The sequence below is a fragment of the Nyctereutes procyonoides genome, unplaced genomic scaffold, assembly GCF_905146905.1.
Source record: "Nyctereutes procyonoides isolate TBG_1078 unplaced genomic scaffold, NYPRO_anot_genome, whole genome shotgun sequence".
Lineage (NCBI taxonomy): Eukaryota > Metazoa > Chordata > Mammalia > Carnivora > Canidae > Nyctereutes > Nyctereutes procyonoides.
Window position 1 is genome coordinate 7093907 of NW_026575132.1, and position 18955 is coordinate 7112861.

General features: G+C 39.1%; 1 protein-coding gene across 1 annotated transcript in view; it reads right to left on the minus strand.

Annotated features, from left to right (window-relative positions):
• Window positions 1–18955, minus strand: part of RFTN2 (raftlin family member 2) — a 65405-nt gene that overhangs the window by 4822 nt on the left and 41628 nt on the right. Inside the window, exon 8 of the mRNA XM_055345698.1 lies at window positions 6111–6189. Within this exon, the coding sequence (XP_055201673.1) occupies window positions 6111–6189 (79 nt within the window). The remainder of the gene's footprint in view (window positions 1–6110; window positions 6190–18955) is intronic.

Sequence of the window (18955 nt, forward strand, 5' to 3'; positions counted from 1 at the left end):
ACTCTGGCTTCCATTTTTCACTGTCAGTGTCTTAAAAATAAAGAGGAAAGAATGAAACCAGAATTACACCAGCAATCCTAAGACATGGTGTTGTCTTGGAAACTATTTTGATGGAAAGAGTAAAAGAAGAGCTAAAAAATATGGCTTATAAAGCAGTAAAAACATGGAATGGACATTGAGGATTTCTCTTCCTTGTGTGGCTCTGATCTGGGGAAGGATCAGGAAGTCACTGCAAGCTCAGGTGTAGCTCCAATACCACTTGGAGGTGTTAGAGGTTTTGAAGAATCTGTGGAAAGACACCATCTCTACTTGCTCACAGAACTTATTCCTGGGTCATCCCAGCTTGGGGTTGTCAAAATCATTCAAGCAGAAGGAAAAGAGTATAGAGGGCAACCACCTTTCCAGCCAGCTTTCCTATCCACCTTCTCTGCTGCTGGGTGGACATGTGACCCAATCAGATCCAATCAGTGTCCTTCCTTGGGATTTTTATATGGACTGTAGAATAAAGAAGCTCTTTCTTTCTTTTTTTTGGGGGGGGGCAAGGAAAGGGCTGATGGAGGGAGATAATTTTTTTTAAGATTTTATATTTATTTATTTGAGAGAAAGAGAGAGCATGAGCGGGGTGGAGAGGCAGAGGGAGAAGCAGACTCTCTGGTGAGAAGGGAGCCCTACGTGGGACTTGATCCCAGGACCTAGAGATCATGATCTGTACCTAAGGCAGACACTTAACTGACTGAGCCACCCAGGTCCCCCAAAAGAGAAGAATCTTAAGCAGGCTCCACACCCAGCATGGAGCCTGATGCAGGGCTCAATCTCAGAATCTTGAAATCATGACCTGAGCCCAAATCAAGAGTTGGACGCTTAACTGACTGAGGCACCCAGGCACTCTAAAAAGCTCTTCCGTTTTGATGAGGTGGCCACACTCATCTCATTAGAAGCCCTTTGCACATATGCACATTGAAGCTGAAACAGATAAAAGAGAACTTCCTGGCAAAGCTGAATCTCTGGTGTCAGTACCCGAGGGTTCTTGTAGCTCTTTTGTGATGTTATAAGCTATGCCAATATCCTTCCTATCTAGAAGTCAATAAATGTCCTTACACACATAGGCTACCTGAGCAGAGTTTCTGTTTCTTACACCCCCCAGGAATGTAATACCCCCATAGGTAATAGCGTGGGTAACCCAGAAGAGAGCTGTTCTTCAGCCTGAACCTTGGCTCTGAGGCAACAGGGACCACTCTTCCTCTTCTGCTCACATTAGGAAAAAGGCCATTTGCTTTGAGTGTAAAGCATTCCCTAGATGAAGAACCTCATTAAATATAAAAGCAAAATGCTTTTATCTTGATTTTTACTTAATGCTCTTTGAGATACTCAACATTCTCTGTTTACACTAGCACCTGATTTATTTTCACAAGGACTTCAATCAAGGATACTATGAGTTAATGAATAAAGTATGACCCTTATGATTTTCAAATAATTTCAAATCAACTTCAAATGACTGAAAAAGTACGAACAAAGTTTATTTTTTTATTTTTTTTAAACTTTTTTTAAAAGATTTATTTATTTATGATAGACATAGAGAGAGAAAGAGGCAGAGACACAGGAGGAGGGAGAAGCAGGCTCCATGCTGGGAGCCCGATGTGGGACTTGATCCCGGGACCCCAGGATCGCGCCCTGGGCCAAAGGCAGGCGCCAAACCGCTGAGCCACCCAGGGATCCCACGAACAAAGTTTAGTAATTTTCTCATTGTAAGGTAAAGAAGTTAATGTGTACATTATTATTATTATTTTTTAAAGATTTAATTTATTTAATCATGAGAGACACAGAAAGAGAGAGAGAGAGAGAGAGAGAGAGAGAGAGGCACAGGTACAGGCAAAGGGAGAAGCATGCTCCATGCAGGGAGCCCGACGTGGGACTCGATCCCGGGTCTCCAGGATCATGCCCTGGGCTGAAGGCAGTGCTAAACCACTGAGCCACCCGGGCTGCCCCTAATGTGTACATTAAATATTTCATAGTATTCATATGATTTTATTATAGCTACCTAGGAAAAGATCTAATTTAGAACATTTTTCTGGCTCCTGCTTCTTCTTGGTTTGTGTTAGAGAAATGTTTCAACAGATGTGCTCAAGAAGTCTTTACCACATAAAATCATTCATTTTGAGATATATTTTAAAGATAAGAATATTATTTGGGGACGCCTGAGTGGCTCAGTGGTTGAGCACCTGCCTTCGGCTCAGGGCATGATCCTGAAGTCCCAGGATCGAGTCCCACATCAGGCTCCTTACATGGAACCTGTGTCTCCCTCTGCCTGTGTCTCTGCCTCTCTCTATCTCTCTGTGTATGTGTCTCTCATGAATAAATAAAATCTTAAAAAAATATATTATTTGGATGTAAGACTGCTCTAAAGAAAATAAATTAAAATCAGAACCATTAACATTACACTCCTATATCTCCCCAGGGTCTATTCTCTCCATCTTTCTTTCAATAAGAGAACTCCTCCCTGCCAATGCCTTGCAATTTTTGGCTGGCCATAAGCTATTTCACTGTGGCACCAGCACATGGTTGACCAGATGACATATCCCAGCTTCCCTTGCAGACACCTGTGGCAGCATTAATAAATTCAGATCAATGGGGTGCGAGAAGAAATATGTGACTTAGGGGTCAGTGCTTTAAAAGCATGTCTGGAATTCCTCTTTCCTGCTTCTTGCTGGCTGGACATGGCAACAACTGTGGCATGTTGAGGGTAGCAGAGCTGACCAGTCATGAAGTGAAGCCTTGACCCACCCTAGAGGGCCTGTCCATTTTTAGACTATTAGAAGAGAGACCCTTCTGTTGTATTTAAATCATTCCTTTTGGGTCTTTTTGGTGTAGCATCTTAGTAATTAATTAGTTACTAATTAATAACTGGTGAAAAAGTTGTTGATGACTAATACTTTTTTAACTTAATTTCTCCCAACTTTCTAATTAAGAAAAATTTCAAGTAGACAGAAGGTTTTGAAGTATAGTACAACAAACACCATATACTCATTACCTAATTCTAAACTTGTTAATGTTTTGCCATATTTCTTATATATATGTTTTTTTGGAACATCAAAAACATCCATACACTACATTCCATTCTTCCATACTAGCTGAAGGTAATTTTTATCTGGAGACAATGGGGGGTCATCAGGAGTTTCTAGATTCTTCTTCAATTTCTCCATAGAGCTAGTAGTGTTTAATCATCTACTATCAAAAGGAAAACATTTCTATTGAAAACAAAAGCAACATTTCATATGACCAGGCACTGTATTAAGCCCTGTACATGTATTCTAACTGAATCCTCCTCACAGCCCTGTGGTAAGTACTTGCATTGTCCATATTTCATAGATGAGGACACGGAGGCTTGGAGAGTGTGTCAGACATGATGTGTGCTTGTACATGTGTGCACACCCAAGCACATATCTGCGTGCACACATACCCCATTCCCAGGGATCTTTTTTTTTTTTTAAGAATATTTTTCATTATGTTTTCTACTCCTAAGAACACCACTAAATGGAAACTACTCGGAGTTTGTGGAAACTAAGTACCCTTAAATGGCCTTTGTTTCTTTTAAATAATTATCAAAGGGAAATGGGGGCTGAAGAATGTAACTGAAATAGAGCCTTATAGGTAATAAAAAAATTCGATTAGTTTTGAGTCTTCAAAAGTAACAGAAAAAGATCTTGGAAGAAAAAATTGAGAACATTTAATAGATGGAGGTAAAATCCTGGATGGAGTCTCTTATCCTACTGAATGTCACGTCCTTGAATTCATTTAGAGGCCTCCCTCCAAAAGAAAGAAAAATAAAAATAGATAAAAGGAACAAGATAGAAAGGACTCTGCTTTATTATCCTGCATAGCCTTCATAGCCTTACTTCATGAGAATTTCATTACCCAAGGACAGTTTTTAATGGAGAACAAAGACATTAAATAATGTAATCTTTGTGATTTATAGAACAATCTTTTAATTTCTAGATTATTATATACTAAAAGTATATAGTTCTTTGAATTTCCACACCTATTTACAGTTTTGTGTAACCACAATAGGACACAGAACAATTACATTATCCCCCCTAAAACCTGCTATGTGATCCCTCTATCACTTCCCTTCCCCAAAACCCTAATTCCTAGCAACCACAGATCTGTTCGTTACACTACAGTTTTATTTTTTCAAGAATTTCATATAAATGGAATATCTGTAATCTTTTTATTTTTTATTATTGTTTTAAAATTGCAGGATAATTAATGTACAGTGCTATGTTAGTTTTAGGTGTACAGTGATTAAACAAGTGTATACATTACTCAGTGTTCATCATGATAAGTGTGCTCTTAATCCTCTTCACCTATTTTACCCATCCCCCCCACCTTTCCTCTGGTAACCCCCAGAACCACCAGTTTGTTCTCTATATTTAGGAGTCTGAGTTCTTTTGTCTCTTTTTTGTTTTGTTCATTTGTTTTGTTTCTTAAATTCCACATATGAGTGAAATCAAACCCTCCATCCATGTTGTTGCTAATGGCAAGACTTCATTCTTTTTTTATGGCTGAGTAATATTCCAGTGTGAGTGTGTGTATGTGTGTGTGTGTGTGTGTGTGTGTGTGTGTATACACCACACGTTCTTTACCCATTCATCTATCGATGGACACTTGGGCTGTTTCCATATCTTGGCTATTGTAAATAGTGCTGCAATATACATAGGGTGCATATCTCTTTTCAAATTAGTATCTTCATATTCTTTGGGTAAATGCCCAGAAGAGGAATTACTGAATCATATGTTATTTCTATTTTTAATTTTTTGAGGAGACTCCATAGAGTTTTCCACAGTGGTTGCACCAATTCCCATTCCCACCAACAGTGCACAAGGATTCTCTTTTCCCCACATCCTTGCCAATACTTGTTATTTTTTATCTTTTTTTATATTAGCCATTGTGACTGGTGTGAGGTGATTTCTCATTGTGGCTTTGATTTGCATTTCTCTGATGATTAGTGATGTTGAGCATCTTTTCATGTGTGTGTTGGCCATCTGTATGTCTGTTGCAATATTACACACACTCACAGAAAATTTTTCCTCTACTCTTATCTCAGTACATGAGGCCTACAAATTAAACTACCAAAAGACAGATTAACAGGAGGAAAGGTTTATTTTGGATGTCCTTGGGGGCTTCACAGAGAAAAAGTGAAAACCCAAAGAGACAGTGAGACCGGGGAGTTCATACATGATTTTAGCAAAGTGACTAGACAAAGGAATAGGACTTTGGGCTGCTACGGGCAGCAGATTGTGGAAAGGTACATATGTGGGGAACCTAATGGAAGATAAGGGTTATTTTTAGTAAGGTTTGTATATGTAGACTCAAGTCAATGCTATTTCCAGCAATAAGTCATCTCTGGTGATTAGGAGTCTTCCCTCCCTAGTACAGGAGAGAACAACTTTACAAATGGAAATTTATTTACTTTTTGTTTAAAAGATTTTATATTTCAAGTAAATCTATATACAGAATATGGAGTTTTGAACTCACAACCCCGAGATCAAGAGTCAGGGTGAGTTCAAGATCAAGACTCTAAGGATTGAGCCAGCCAGGCACCCCTGGCTTTAAAAAGGGAAATTTATGTCCTGCTTTTTACCAGAAAGGGAAAAGATAGAAAGTCACTCCTATGTCTGTGTTCCTTAATTGCCTTCAGTTCAAAAGAATCCTTTGCCAACATGGCAAATTTTGGAGTAAAATATTTTGATCCCATTCAGAACTGTCTCGGGTCACCTGGTTACTGACACATTCATTTCCTTTGTTGTTATAAGTGGTTTAGAGACTATTTCCATATCAAGTCCACGTTTCCTTATCTGTATTCACCATTTAGAATTAGAAGGAGAGTTTAAGGATTAAATGCTTCAGTAGAACATTTAATTAAGGGGCACCATAAACCTCTGCCTTGGCCCAGGTCATGATCCCAGGGTCCTGGGATGGAGCCCCACATCAAGTCCCACATTGGGCTCCCTGCTCAATTCTTCCTCTGCCTCTCTCTCTCTCTCTCAAATAAACAAATAAAGAAATAATCTTTTAAAAAATATTTAGTTAATAAAGCATCAAATTTTACTCACTTCTGGTGTTTGAGCAGCTGAATTCCACATAACTGGTCTCTGAAGGAACACGACTTGCTTTGTAGCCAAATTCCCTTCACTGCAAATTAAAACAACAGCTTTAGTATTTTCAAATTAGTAATTCTCAATTTCACACTTGGCTAGAATATTCCACATGTATCCTTTGTAATATAATCTTCTGATCCAAAAATAATTATGAAATATTATTCTATATAAATATTGTGGCTGGAAAAACAAGAAAAAATCCCTAAAAACTGAATATAGGCATTACAAAAGAAAAATTTGTTTAAAACTTGTAATCTCAATGTGCTAATGTAAGTATTTTTATCTTTTTTTTGCCTCCTCCTAGTCTTTATACATGTGAATTTCTGTAGTTCTGTAACTACTACATATTTGCATTTCTGTGTTCTATGCCTTTCACTAAATACCCTTTCCTTATTTTTACACTGATTGTATTCTTAATAGCTGCCGTCTCTCAAAGAATTAAGATACTAAAACGTATTAAGCCTTTCCTATATTATTGGAAAATTAGGTTGTTTCCAGTTTTCCACTAACTTTTTAAAAATGTTGCTGTAAAATATGTATAGTCTTCTTTATTCTTTTTTTAAAATTGTTTTTAGTCTTCCTTATTCTTATGACTTATTTCCTTGATATAAATTCTTAGGAATAGGATTATTGGGTCAAAAGGGTATGATTTAAGCTTCTTGGTATGCATTGTCAAATTTGCCTTATAAAAAGAAGAGACCAATTTAGGCTGCCACATGTGAGACATTTTATATACATTTTCAATTGAGAGACTGGAGCCACAGCTAGTTTTATTTTCAGATGCTTCTTTGTAGTCAGCTACTCAGTATTCTCCTTATTTAACTATCATCATGGCAAATTACCCCTTGCCAAAGACTACTTGGGGTTTGTATTTCTCTGAAATGCTTTTCACAGTCTCCATGGATTTATGGGGAGGAGTGTCTGTAGCTAATGTTGCTCAGTTACGACTTTTATTATGCAAAAAAAACCAAACAAAACCTCACTATTAGCTGCATTTTATGCTGAGCTCTTTTTCTGGAAAACAAATGCAACATTGAAACTCTGGCCCTAGCAATATATGTCAACTCCACACCGTTTGAAAATCCCAAACTTACTGATACTGTTGAATTTTGAGAAACAGCAAAATTTCCCCCAAAGTGGTAATAAGAGACTGTTTCTTTTTTCTTTTTCTTTTTAAAAGAATGCTTCCAGTCTAATCTCATTCTAGTTTGACCTTATCTTTGCTTAGAAGAAAAGACTTGGATGAAGTATATTTGATCCTTGAACAACGTGGGGGTTAGGGGCATCAACCTCTCTCCCCACTGCAGTAAAAAATCCACATATAGGGGGCGCCTGGCTGGCTCAGTAGGTAAAGGATGTGACTCTTGATCCTGGGGTTGTAAGTTTGAACCTCAGGTTGGGGGTAGAGATGACTTAAAAATAAAATATTAAAAAAAATCTGCATGTGCTTTTGACTCTTCAAAAACTTAACTACTAATAACCTGCTGTTAACTGGAAGCCTTGCCAAATATATAAACACTTAACTAACACATATTTTCTATGTTATATGTATTATATACTGTCTTCTTACAATAAAGTAAGCTAAAGAGAAAGTGTTATGAAAAATATTATAAGGGAGAGATAATACATTTACAGTTTTGTACTATATTTATCAAAATAAATCTGCTTATTAGTGGACCTGTGCAGTTTAAACCTATGTTGTTCGACAGTCAACTGCATATTGTAACTTTTGGGAACAATCATTAGGAGACATGGGTTATGACTTAGGCACACAGAGAAGAGACTAGCAGCATACAGAATAGGCTGTTCTTTGGGAAGTACAGAATATGCTAGGAAAGGCAGTGGCTTTGGAGCCAAAGAATTCCTGGGTTTAAATCCCACCTCTACCATAATAGCTGATGATACCACCTCATAGCTGGTGACTTTAACAAATTTTTAAATTCTCTGACTTTCATTTCCTGTCAGGGACTTTGTGATGGATAAACATGTTGATGTGTATGAAGACCTCCTCTGTGCCTGCCACTAGAAGGAGTACAAGTGTGATTTCCTTCCACCTCTTCTATTCATTTAATGAAAGGTAGGATGGAGTTAAGTGGGATGGAAATGTCTCAGACCCTAGACTCTCTTCTAGAGAGAAAAGTCAAGGGAGAGGGTACCTAAGAATACAGAGGAGGTTTCTGGGTAATGTTCAAAGTGTGTGGTTCAGGTAGAGAATCCCATGAGGGAACCAGACCTAGAAGTATGCAAAGAGGAAGAGGGATCAGGGCAGAATTATTCTTCTTGAATAGAAAGCAGGAGGATATCAGGATAGGATGGTGAGTAACCTGGAGTGAATTCTTTCCAACCCATTATAGGATGGAGCAAGTCTGAATGCCCTAGAATGTGATGTTTGACCTAGAGCAGGCTTCTTGACCTTTCCTAATAGGGTAAAACAGTAAATGAAGAGATGGCTTCTCAAAGGCTGACTATCTTAGGACAGTCTCTAGAAGCCCAGGTAAGACTGGAAGTTCAGCATCTTCCCATCTCTTGGGGACGTCCTTAGAATAAGCTCCTCAATTTGAAATATGTCTGAGACCACTGTGTCCCTGGTTTTCTTAGGGCCATTCTGATTTTTTTTTTTACAATATTAAGTTTTATTTTTTTAAATATTTTCTATTTTTTTTAGTTTATTAATTTATTTAAGTGATCTCTATACCCAATGTGGGGCTTGAACTCACAACCCTGAGATCAAGAGTTGTATGCTTTTCCAACTGAGCTAGGGCCATTCTGACTTAAAATGTGTCCTGCAAAAAAAAAAAAAAAAAATGTGTCCTGCTATTTTCAGAACATCTGTGAGATATGGAAATATTTTTTAAAGACTTTATTTAGGGATCCCTGGGTGGCGCAGCGGTTTGGCGCCTGCCTTTGGCCCAGGGCGCGATCCTGGAGACCCGGGATCGAATCCCACGTCGGGCTCCTGGTGCATGGAGCTTGCTTCTCCCTCTGCCTGTGTCTCTGCCTCTCTCTCTCTCTCTCTGTGACTATCCTAAGTAAATAAAAATTAAAAAAAAAAAAGACTTTATTTATTTATTCATGAGAGACACACACAGAGAGAGAGGCAGAGACATAGGCAGAGGGAGAAAGAGATTCCATGCAGGGAGCCCGACGTGGGACTCAATCCAGAGACTCCAGGATCATGCCCTGAGCCAAAGGCAGATGCTCAACTGCTGAGCCACACAGGTGTCCCAATGTGGAACTCTTTTTGCTCTAGAGAATCTAACCATAGTACAATTAAAAGAAAGAGGTCTGAAGTCTTAAATAAATAAAATCTTAAAAAAAAAAAAGAATATTTGCCTTGTAGCACAGATTCTAAAAGGATTTGACAGATGATGTCATTACAAGACCAAATAGTGTTTCAAATGCCCTGGATGCTCAAAGGACAGGGCCTATGTCTTCTATTTCCTACAGCAATTTTCATTCAAAAAGTTAACTGAGTAAATTAGTATTTCACTGAGAGGAATTTAAGATTTTTTTTTTTGAATTTAAGATATTTTTAAGAAATATCTACACCCAACATGAGGCTCGAAACTACAACTTCAAGATCAAGAGTTGCATGCTCCACTGACTGAGCCAGCAAGGCAACCCTCTTAGGAAAGCTCTTTAAGGTAGGCAGAGAAGATATTATTTTCCACATTTTAGGGATAAGGAAATTGAGACCCGGAATTTTTAAGAGTTTTGTCGTGGGTCTCCTCTATTTCCCATAACGTACTATCTCTTCAGCAAGTGTAAAATGAACTCAGTAAAGCCCTAATTACAGAGAAGAGTGGCCTAATTTAATTCCATTCTGACTGGAAAACTTTGTAATGAAAGGATAAGCACAGACTATTTTGCAGAAGTTCAGATATTTATGTAAGCATCTCTCAAATGCATCATTTCAGCTTTTAATATTTAGGAGTTGTAGTGGAGAATAATGAAGGAAATAAAGACAAGTGTTCATTTTTCCCCCTGGGCCAAATTAGACTAATTAAACAGACCACAGAGGTCCTGGTGTTTCACAAATGGAAGAAGAGACAAGAGCAACTTCTTGACCCACAGCATTTAAGTGTCACATTTATAAGATGGATCATTGAAACTTTGCCTTAAAAGATTCGCCCCAGGAATTCAGTTAAGAGTGAACAACATTACTTAAAATGAATAAACACAAAAACAAAATTAAAAAGCAGTTCTATCATGGTTTGATAATCTCTTTAGTGATATATATATATATTTATTTATTTATTTTAAAGATTTTATTTATTCTTGAGAGAGAGAGAGAGAGAGAGAGAGAGAGAGAGGCAGAGACACAGGCAGAGGGAGGAGCAGGCTCCATGCAGGGAGCCCGACGTGGGACTTGATCTTGGGTCTCCAGGATCAAGCCCTGGGCTGAAGGTGGTGCTAAACCGCTGAGCCACCCAGGTGTCACCTTTAGTGATATTTAAACTTTTAGATTTTTGCAGGAAGTTATGAGGATAACATGAACTTTTGCTTGGTCCAATATTTGCTTATGATTTCAAGCGTCTTTGAAACAGAGCTGGAGTACTTAGAATTTATGGGTGGGTAGGAGGAAGTCCTCCTATATTCTTTAGAATATAAAAACCAAGATCATGGTTAATGGTCCTGTATGAATTGTCATGTCTGCGCAGTTGCTCATGGTTAGTCTCAGAATTCCTACTTGTGTCATTCTCCCACCCAAATGCCCAAGCCACCACCTCTGTCTCTTTCCAGGCTGCCCATCTTTTGAAATCCATTTCAAGGGTGACCTCTTTCAAAAAGTCTCCAATGATCCCTTAACCGAAGAATAACACCTCCTTTTTGGGCCTTCCTGGAACCCTCATTAGGAGCTCAGTCCCTCCACCACGTCCTGTTGTTGCTGGTACACATTTCCCTCCTACAAGGTCTAAGCTCCCTGAGGATCTTGCTCCCCATCTCTGCATCTTCCATGTTAATTAGCAGAAAGTCCCCTTTCTAAATGGTGCTCAGTAAATATTTGAAGACTCAAAGACTTTGTAAAAAAGTGGAAATTTGGTTTCTGTGATAATGTATTGATGTCCAGAACATGCACACACACAAAAAAATCTAACAAGTGAGCAAAGTCTTGGAGGCAAAAATAAAAGGCTTCTTAGGTGATGTTCATGACATTTAGTATGACTCTTTTAAGATTTAACTATTCCTTCTTCTCCTCACAAAACTTACCCTTTAGGCACACCAGCTTATAATAACTGTAGCTTAGACAATTTCATATTAATTAGAGATATTAAAATGTCTCATGTTATACCCAAATTTAAAAATAATTCACTTCTCCCCTTCCCCATCTGCTTCAGGAAAGAGGAAGATTTTCTTAAACAATATACTAAGAAGGGCAATGATAGATACATTTGCCTATTTTAAAATTAAAAACTTCTGTTAATCAAAAGACATCATAAAAAGAGTAAAAAGACAAGCCACAAAGAATTAGGGAGGATAATTGCAACATATCTAACAAATAAAGGTCTGATATCCAGTATAAATAAAAAATTTCTTATAAATAGAACTTTAATTGTGGGCAAAAGATTTAAATAGATGCTTTACAAAATAAAAATCCAAATGGCCAATAAACATATGAAAATGTGCTCAATCTCAGTAGTCACTAGGTAAAAAAATTAAAACCACACTGAGATCATACTGTATGCACACTAGGGTGGCAAAATTTAAAAATCTGACAAGATTTTTCTTGGAGCAATGGGAATTTCATATTCTGCAGTTAGGAGTGTAAACTGCAACATTCCACTTGGAAAGGGTTTGGCATTTATCTAATAAAGCTGAAGAAATGCTCTATGACCCCGCAATTCCACTTCTAGATCTATACTCTTGAGAAACTCCTGCCCATGTGCACTAGGATCCCTGCTCATGTTCAGGACAGTACTGCTCATCACAGTCAACCACTGGAGGCAACCAAGCCACCAGTAAGCAGGATGGATAAATAAATTGCTACATGCAACAGCAAGGGTAAATCTTACAAACAACGCTAAGTAAAAGAAACAACACATAGTAAAAGATACAACACGTGTATATTAATATACATATTACATATATGTATATTAATATTTACTTACATATATATATAAAACTCCATGTGTATACAATTCGAAAACAGACAAAACTAAATTGTATTGTTTAGGTATGCATGCATGAGTGAACGAACACTTAGGCAAAGCAAGGAAGTGATTATCCTAAAAACTGGGATGTTACCTCTGAGTAAAGGGAGTAGGAAATACACGGGGTACTTCTCAGATGCCAGCAACAGACGGACTATTTCTTGTCCAGTGGAAAGTACACAGGTGATTACAATTCCACCCATTTGTGTTTTGTGCACTTCCGATGTATGTGTTGACGACAAATTGTTTTAAGACTATGTGCAATGGTGACATGTGGGAGACTGTAGATTTACACATGATAAAAACGCTCCCTCCCCTTTCACATTTATTATTTGGTAAAAATCAGTCTTGAATTCTTTGGGTTTTGAATTAGAAGAGGTCTTTAGGAATTCATTCACCTGTATTCACTTTTCTTTGAATATATCCTGTACTTTCCTGTTATTTTGTTTTGTTTAACATTGCCAGAGAGAGGAAATAATTTGTGGTATGCATACTTCAATTTTTCACCTTCTAAGCCTGTGGCAGACAGCACTAATTGATCACTGCATTCTTTTTTGCTAACCCTGGTTCTAGTCTCAGAATCCTTGGTTTTATAGTGTTCCAGGCAGCCACTACCAACAGATCAGTGCTGCTATGTGAGATGAAATGGAATAGTAAATAGTTACCTCTATCTGCCACTGGAGTATTTCCCTCTCTAAAACTGATTTTGGAAGATCTATTCTTTCCTAAAGGTCCCCCTCAGACACTACAGTTTTCACAGACCTGACCTCTTCCCTCAATGAAGTCTTCAAGCATATTCACCTGCCTTATGCACAACTCTTCATTATTGCTTCTTCAAGAAGACTTTTTAGATATTTCTCTCCTAATTCCCCACATCCCCCATTAAATTTTTATAAAAAGATTTTATGTATTTATTAATTCAAGAGAGAGAGAGAGAGAGAGAGAGAGAGAAAGGAGCAAGTGGAGCGGCAGAGGGAGAGGGAGAAGCAGACTCCTCACTGAGCACAGAGCCAGATGCAAGGGTTCTTTCCCAGGACCCTGAGAACGTGACCTGATCCAAAGTCAGACACTTCACTGAATGAGTCACCAGGTGAGATGTGCCCCCATCCCCACTTTTAAATTTTAGCATGCACCTTTATAGCTATGTACTTAGTCATAAAGTTCCTTGGCCTTATGACTCTGGTTTGTTTCTCAGGGTCATACATTAGTATAAGTGTGTTAAAAACTAAAAAGAGCACTCCCACAATTTAGCTCCTCCCAACCTCTCCACCTGATAAAATATTAAAAATTTAAGTTCAGATGAGGAAGGGATAACTGCAAGTATTCACAATAGACAAATTGACTATTTTTTTAAAACATGGCATTATCAAAATGCTGGTCACTGAAAGATTACCATGAGCTTAACTTTGAATTACACCATACTGTTTCTATAGAATTTAAATTAGAGGGGATCCCTGGGTGGCGCAGCGGTTTGGCGCCTGCCTTTGGCCCAGGGCGCGATCCTGGAGACCCGGGATCGAGTCCCACGTCGGGCTCCCGGTGCATGGAGCCTGCTTCTCCCTCTGCCTGTGTCTCTGCCTCTCTCTCTCCCTCTCTCTCTCTGTGACTATCATAAATAAATAAAAAAAAAAATTAAAAAAAAAAAAAGAATTTAAATTAGAAAGGGAAGAGGGACGCCTAGGTGGCTCAGCAGTTGAGGTCTGTCTTGGGCTCAGGGCGGGATCCCGGGAGTTGGGGATCATATCCCACATGGGGCTCCTTGCAGGAAAGCCCGCTTCTCCCTTTCCTGGTGTCTCTGCATCTCTCTCTCTCTCTCTCTCTCTGTCTCTCATGAATAAATAAATAAATAAAATCTTAAAAAAATTAGAAAGGGAAGAGAACTGCATTAGCATGGACTAGATATGAAGCCCTAGCCTTTCCCTCCACTGTGTATAAATATGAGGCTCCTGCTTGGTTGCCACACAAGGGCAGAGAGGAAATCATTGGGGCACTAAAGTGTCTCATATGACTACATGGAATTCTAGTGTTTCTGGGCTATGGTGACCACAAGGCTGTGGAGTAGAGGGGGTGGAGCAGGGGATGCAGAGGGAGGGAGCAGGGCCCCTAATATCACAGCAAGAAAACTTTTCTCCTTTTGTTATTTAGATCTTGTTCTTAAGGACTAGATTTTTTTTTAAAGATTTTATTTATTCATTCATGAGAGACAGAGAGAGAGAGAAGCAGAGACACAGGCAGAGGGAGAAGCAGGCTCCATGCAGGGAGCCGGATGCAGGACTTGATCCCGAGGCTCCAGGACCATGCCCTGGGCCGAAGGCAAGTGCCCAACCGTTGGGCCACTGGGGCTGCCCAAGGACTAGACTTTTTTGATATTCTCAGAACATTATAACTTGATCCATAGTACCCAAAAGCCCCAGCTTTTAAATTCTGTCTTCTGAGACATAAATGAGGGTGTACAGTTTTTTTTCTATATTGTGTTCTAAAATGCTTTCTCTCTCCGTAAGGCTATAATCCAGTCTTTCTGATAGTACATCAGAATCACCTTGGGTTCTTGTTAAAATGCTCTCTCCCCTCATCCTTTTCCTGATTATTCTTCAAGGAGAGGGGAATGACCCTGCTGTTTGAGGAAGCCACACAGAGGGAACTTTGGCTCCTCTTGCATTTTACTCTGGTTATTATTTTAGGGTTAGCAATATTATCTGCTGGTTCAGCTAATTTGATCCTCTACCAGATTTGCCCTGAAGAGTTTAATGTCAATTTTCACCTTGATTTCTTGAAAAGAAAAGGATTGGGTCTATTTGTATAATTACATAGTGATAATGATTAAGAAGGGATGCTGGCAAGTTTTCACAGCGGACAACAATAACCCTGGAATAATGTAGCGCTATCTGATTACCACATTATGATGTTTCCATGGCAATGTCGCTTTAAACATTGGTGGTGTGATATTGCCTAGGATAATGAAGCAACAACCTTAGTGTAAGGACACACTACGAAAATATTTTTATGCAATCCAGTAGCAGGATATATTTGAGTAATGAAAGAAATGAGGGCAAAATGCCTTATGTATAGACCATTCAAGTTATGGTTTAGGTAACAGGAGAGTGGGCAAAAGTTGAAATTGCTTAAGACACTATTGTGTAAGAGACAAAAATAATTAACTGGCAATGGTTCTACATGTTTTCCGACACGTGGGTCCCAAAAGAAAATTCATGACACATATTGGTTTTTCTGGATATGAGTATACTTATAAGCTTTTATCTTTACAGTGTTGTTATTTATATATGTTCCTTTTATTGGCTCATAATCCTCAGTGCTGATTTAGTGTATAGTAAACTACAGTATTTACATCTTCTAAAATATCCTGATTTAGGACAGGATCACCGTTGCATAATGGGTTTCAACTTCTTGGGGATTTTGGTTCTGCTGAAGGATTAGTTCCCACAGAACAGCTCTAATTTATTAGCCTACTTTCCACAGCCCCTGCATGGGTACTTTGCAGGTATGGTCTCGCTTAATCATCATGATAGTCCAGTAAAGTTGACATTATTGTACCATTTTCTAAATGAGGAAAATGAGACTTAAGGAGGTTAGGTGACCTCTCAAGTTCACAGGGCTAGTTCATGGTAAAGCTATAATTAAAATGAGATCTGTTTAGCTTGTAGCCTAGACTGTTCTAGTTTTAGACTAAAAACTTTCTGGCTCCATTCTCTATCTAGACCAAGATGAACTGTATGTAGTATTTTTCTTTATATTTAAAGATGACATAGCTGACAGTGAATACTACCTTTGTGTTTACTTAAGCAGCTAAGAAAAGTATGTGACTGTCACAGAGCGCATATTTGGACAAGAATAAGAAGGCAGAGAATTAACAGGTTTCATCAATATTTTTTGTTACCAGATAATAACAATGAAATTTTACGTTCACCTTATGGCATCTACTTTATAGGCACCTGAGAGGACCCAAGTTATAAAACGTAAAGGAACAAAATAAACATCAACATTACACAATGTTCCTGGCATATGAAAGAGCAGTAGACATTGTTTGTTCTAGTATGTCATGTTGCGTAAGTGTGATTATTGTTAAAAAGCATTTTTCTACTATCTTCTATCCAGGGTAAATTGCAGATTCTAAATGGTGACGCTTTTTAGATCTCATTATTATGTGAAGGTTCCATCTAACTTTGACAGTCTAATATTCTTCATTTTACTGCTCCTGTACAACCTATACTTGCTTAGGTACATAGGTTTGACCTGCCTCAACCCAAATGTAAGCCTGGTTATGTACTAAATTTAGCTTAACCAGCCTAGGCCCCTTCAGGACAGACACTATATATAGCTTACACATCTTTCTTTCTTTTTCTTTTCTTTTTTTTTTTTGTTTCTTACACATCTTTCTATTAACTGGTTGATTTTTTTACTTTTCAAAATTGTTTTTTTAAATCACAGAATAAATATGTATTCCTTGTAAGAAGTCAAATCACAGAAAATGTATAAAGACAAAGTAGAAATCCCCACTATCCCTGTTCCCCGCCCACAATCCCAAGAGCTAGAATTTGCTGTGTAGCTTTTTAGCCTTCATAGACACCATTCCATTTTTTTTTAAGATTTTATTTATTTATTCATGAGAGACACAGAGAGAGACACAGACACACAGGCAGAGGGAGAAGCAGGCTCCATGAAGGAGCCCGATGCAGGACTCGATCCCAGGTCTACAGGATCACACCCTGGGCTGATGGTAAGCGCCAAACTGCTGAACCACCCAGGGATCACCTACACCATTCCTTTTGATAGACATTTATATTGTGTCCAATTTTTTGCTTTTACAAACTGTTATTTAATGAGCAGTCCTGCAACTAGTCCTTTTGTTAGTTTTAAGTATTCCTAAAGATGAGCCCTCACGATGAGGGCCTAAAAGTGCTGTTCTGACCCCACAGTACCTCAAGGGGTACTAGGGGTAGAAGAAGCTGGGATGGTGGTGAGATAGTGGTGCTACCTCTGTTTCAAAAGCAATGTACAGGCAGCCTGGGTGGCTCAGTGGTTTAGCGCTGCCTTCAGCCCAGGTCGTGATCCTGGAGACCCAGGATCGAGTCCCGCGTTGGGCTCCCTGCATGGAGCCTAATTCTCCCTCTGCCTGTGTGTCTGTGTCTCTGTGTCTCTAATAAATAAATAAAATCTTAAAAAAAAACACACAACAGTGTACAGCTACTCCTCATTCCTGCAAGGCTCTTATTCACTGGGGGCAGCCTATGACCTTATGCAGTTTGACACTCAGGACAAGGTGGTTAAGTCGGGTGTGGCTTCAGGTTCCACCACCCTCCTGCTTCACATTAAACTTGAGACCTCTTCTTTCCCACCTTTGGGCTCAGTCCCAAACCAACCAGAAGCAGGAGATGTTGAAGGGGCTCCAGCCCATGTTCTCTGGCTCAGCACCCAGCCCTGTAGGCTAGCTACCTAATCAGTTCCCAATCAGTCATTCGTACCACTTTAAGACAAAATTTTGACATTTTTATTTTAAGTTGGCTCCACCCCCAACATGGGGCTTGAACTCAGGACCCTGAGGTCAAGAGTCACATGCTCTACTGACTGAGCCAGCCAGGTGCTTCAAGAAAAATTTAGACTCATGACCGCAGTATCCCTAAAATGGGAGGGAGGGGATAAATGTATTTTTCATTGGGGAAAAAGGAACAGGAAAGGTTCAGAATTCATAGTACTTTTAGGAAGAGCTAACTGTAATGGGCTAGATGACCCCCTAAATTATACACTTATGAGAACCATCAAAAAGAGATGAGAAGCCCAAAAACACAAATTATTCTGAGGGAGGGTGAAGAGTGGGATAGATCAATGCTTGGGCATGACTGTGAGGGGTAGAAAGGCAGGGAAGAGGAGTTCCTTTCTCACTACCTCCTGCAAAATTCCTCTAAAGTTAAGGAGCTTCAGGGGCTTGTGAAAATGCAGATTCATGGGTCTCACCCTCAAAGCTTCTGACTGTTCCATTGGGGTGGGCCTCCAGCATTTGTATGAGCATAGGCTCCCCAGCTGGTTTATGCTGCTTGAAGACCAAATCTTAAGATTTGCTGTACTGTGACCTGACAGGTATGTCATAGATTTTTAAAAGTTGGGAAATAATGCTTCAGGGAGTTGTCACTCATAATTTGAGAATAGTTACCAATAGATCTCTGAGAAGAAAAGTAGATTAATTGCTTACTTCTATCCCCTCCTTTTAAAGCCTGAGTACCTTTACTCTGTAACAACCTTCGTCCCGCTTCCTGCCTGAAGAAGATGTGGTTTTATTATAAAGTTTGTGGGGAAGTTGGGATACTGGGCAGGAGTGAATTGTTAAACTGAGAAAAGCAGAGAAGGCTGGAGGGTGGGTGAGACGGAGAAAGAAGGCGTTGCCGACTTTAGCTACACCTGACAATTAACAATGTTAACCTGCGGGTCATTGAGGCTGCTGAAGGGGACGGCCAGTGGGACTGTGCTGTTCTCTGCTGGCAGCCTTGGCCTATGCAGGACTGCCTTGGCACTCAAGCATTTTCTGGAAGCCAAAGAAGGTAGAGGGAACATCTCTGAGTCCAGGGGATAGCAAAGCACTTTATACAGAAGACTTACTTGATTTCTTTCTCTCTCATAAAAAAAGGTACGATTCAA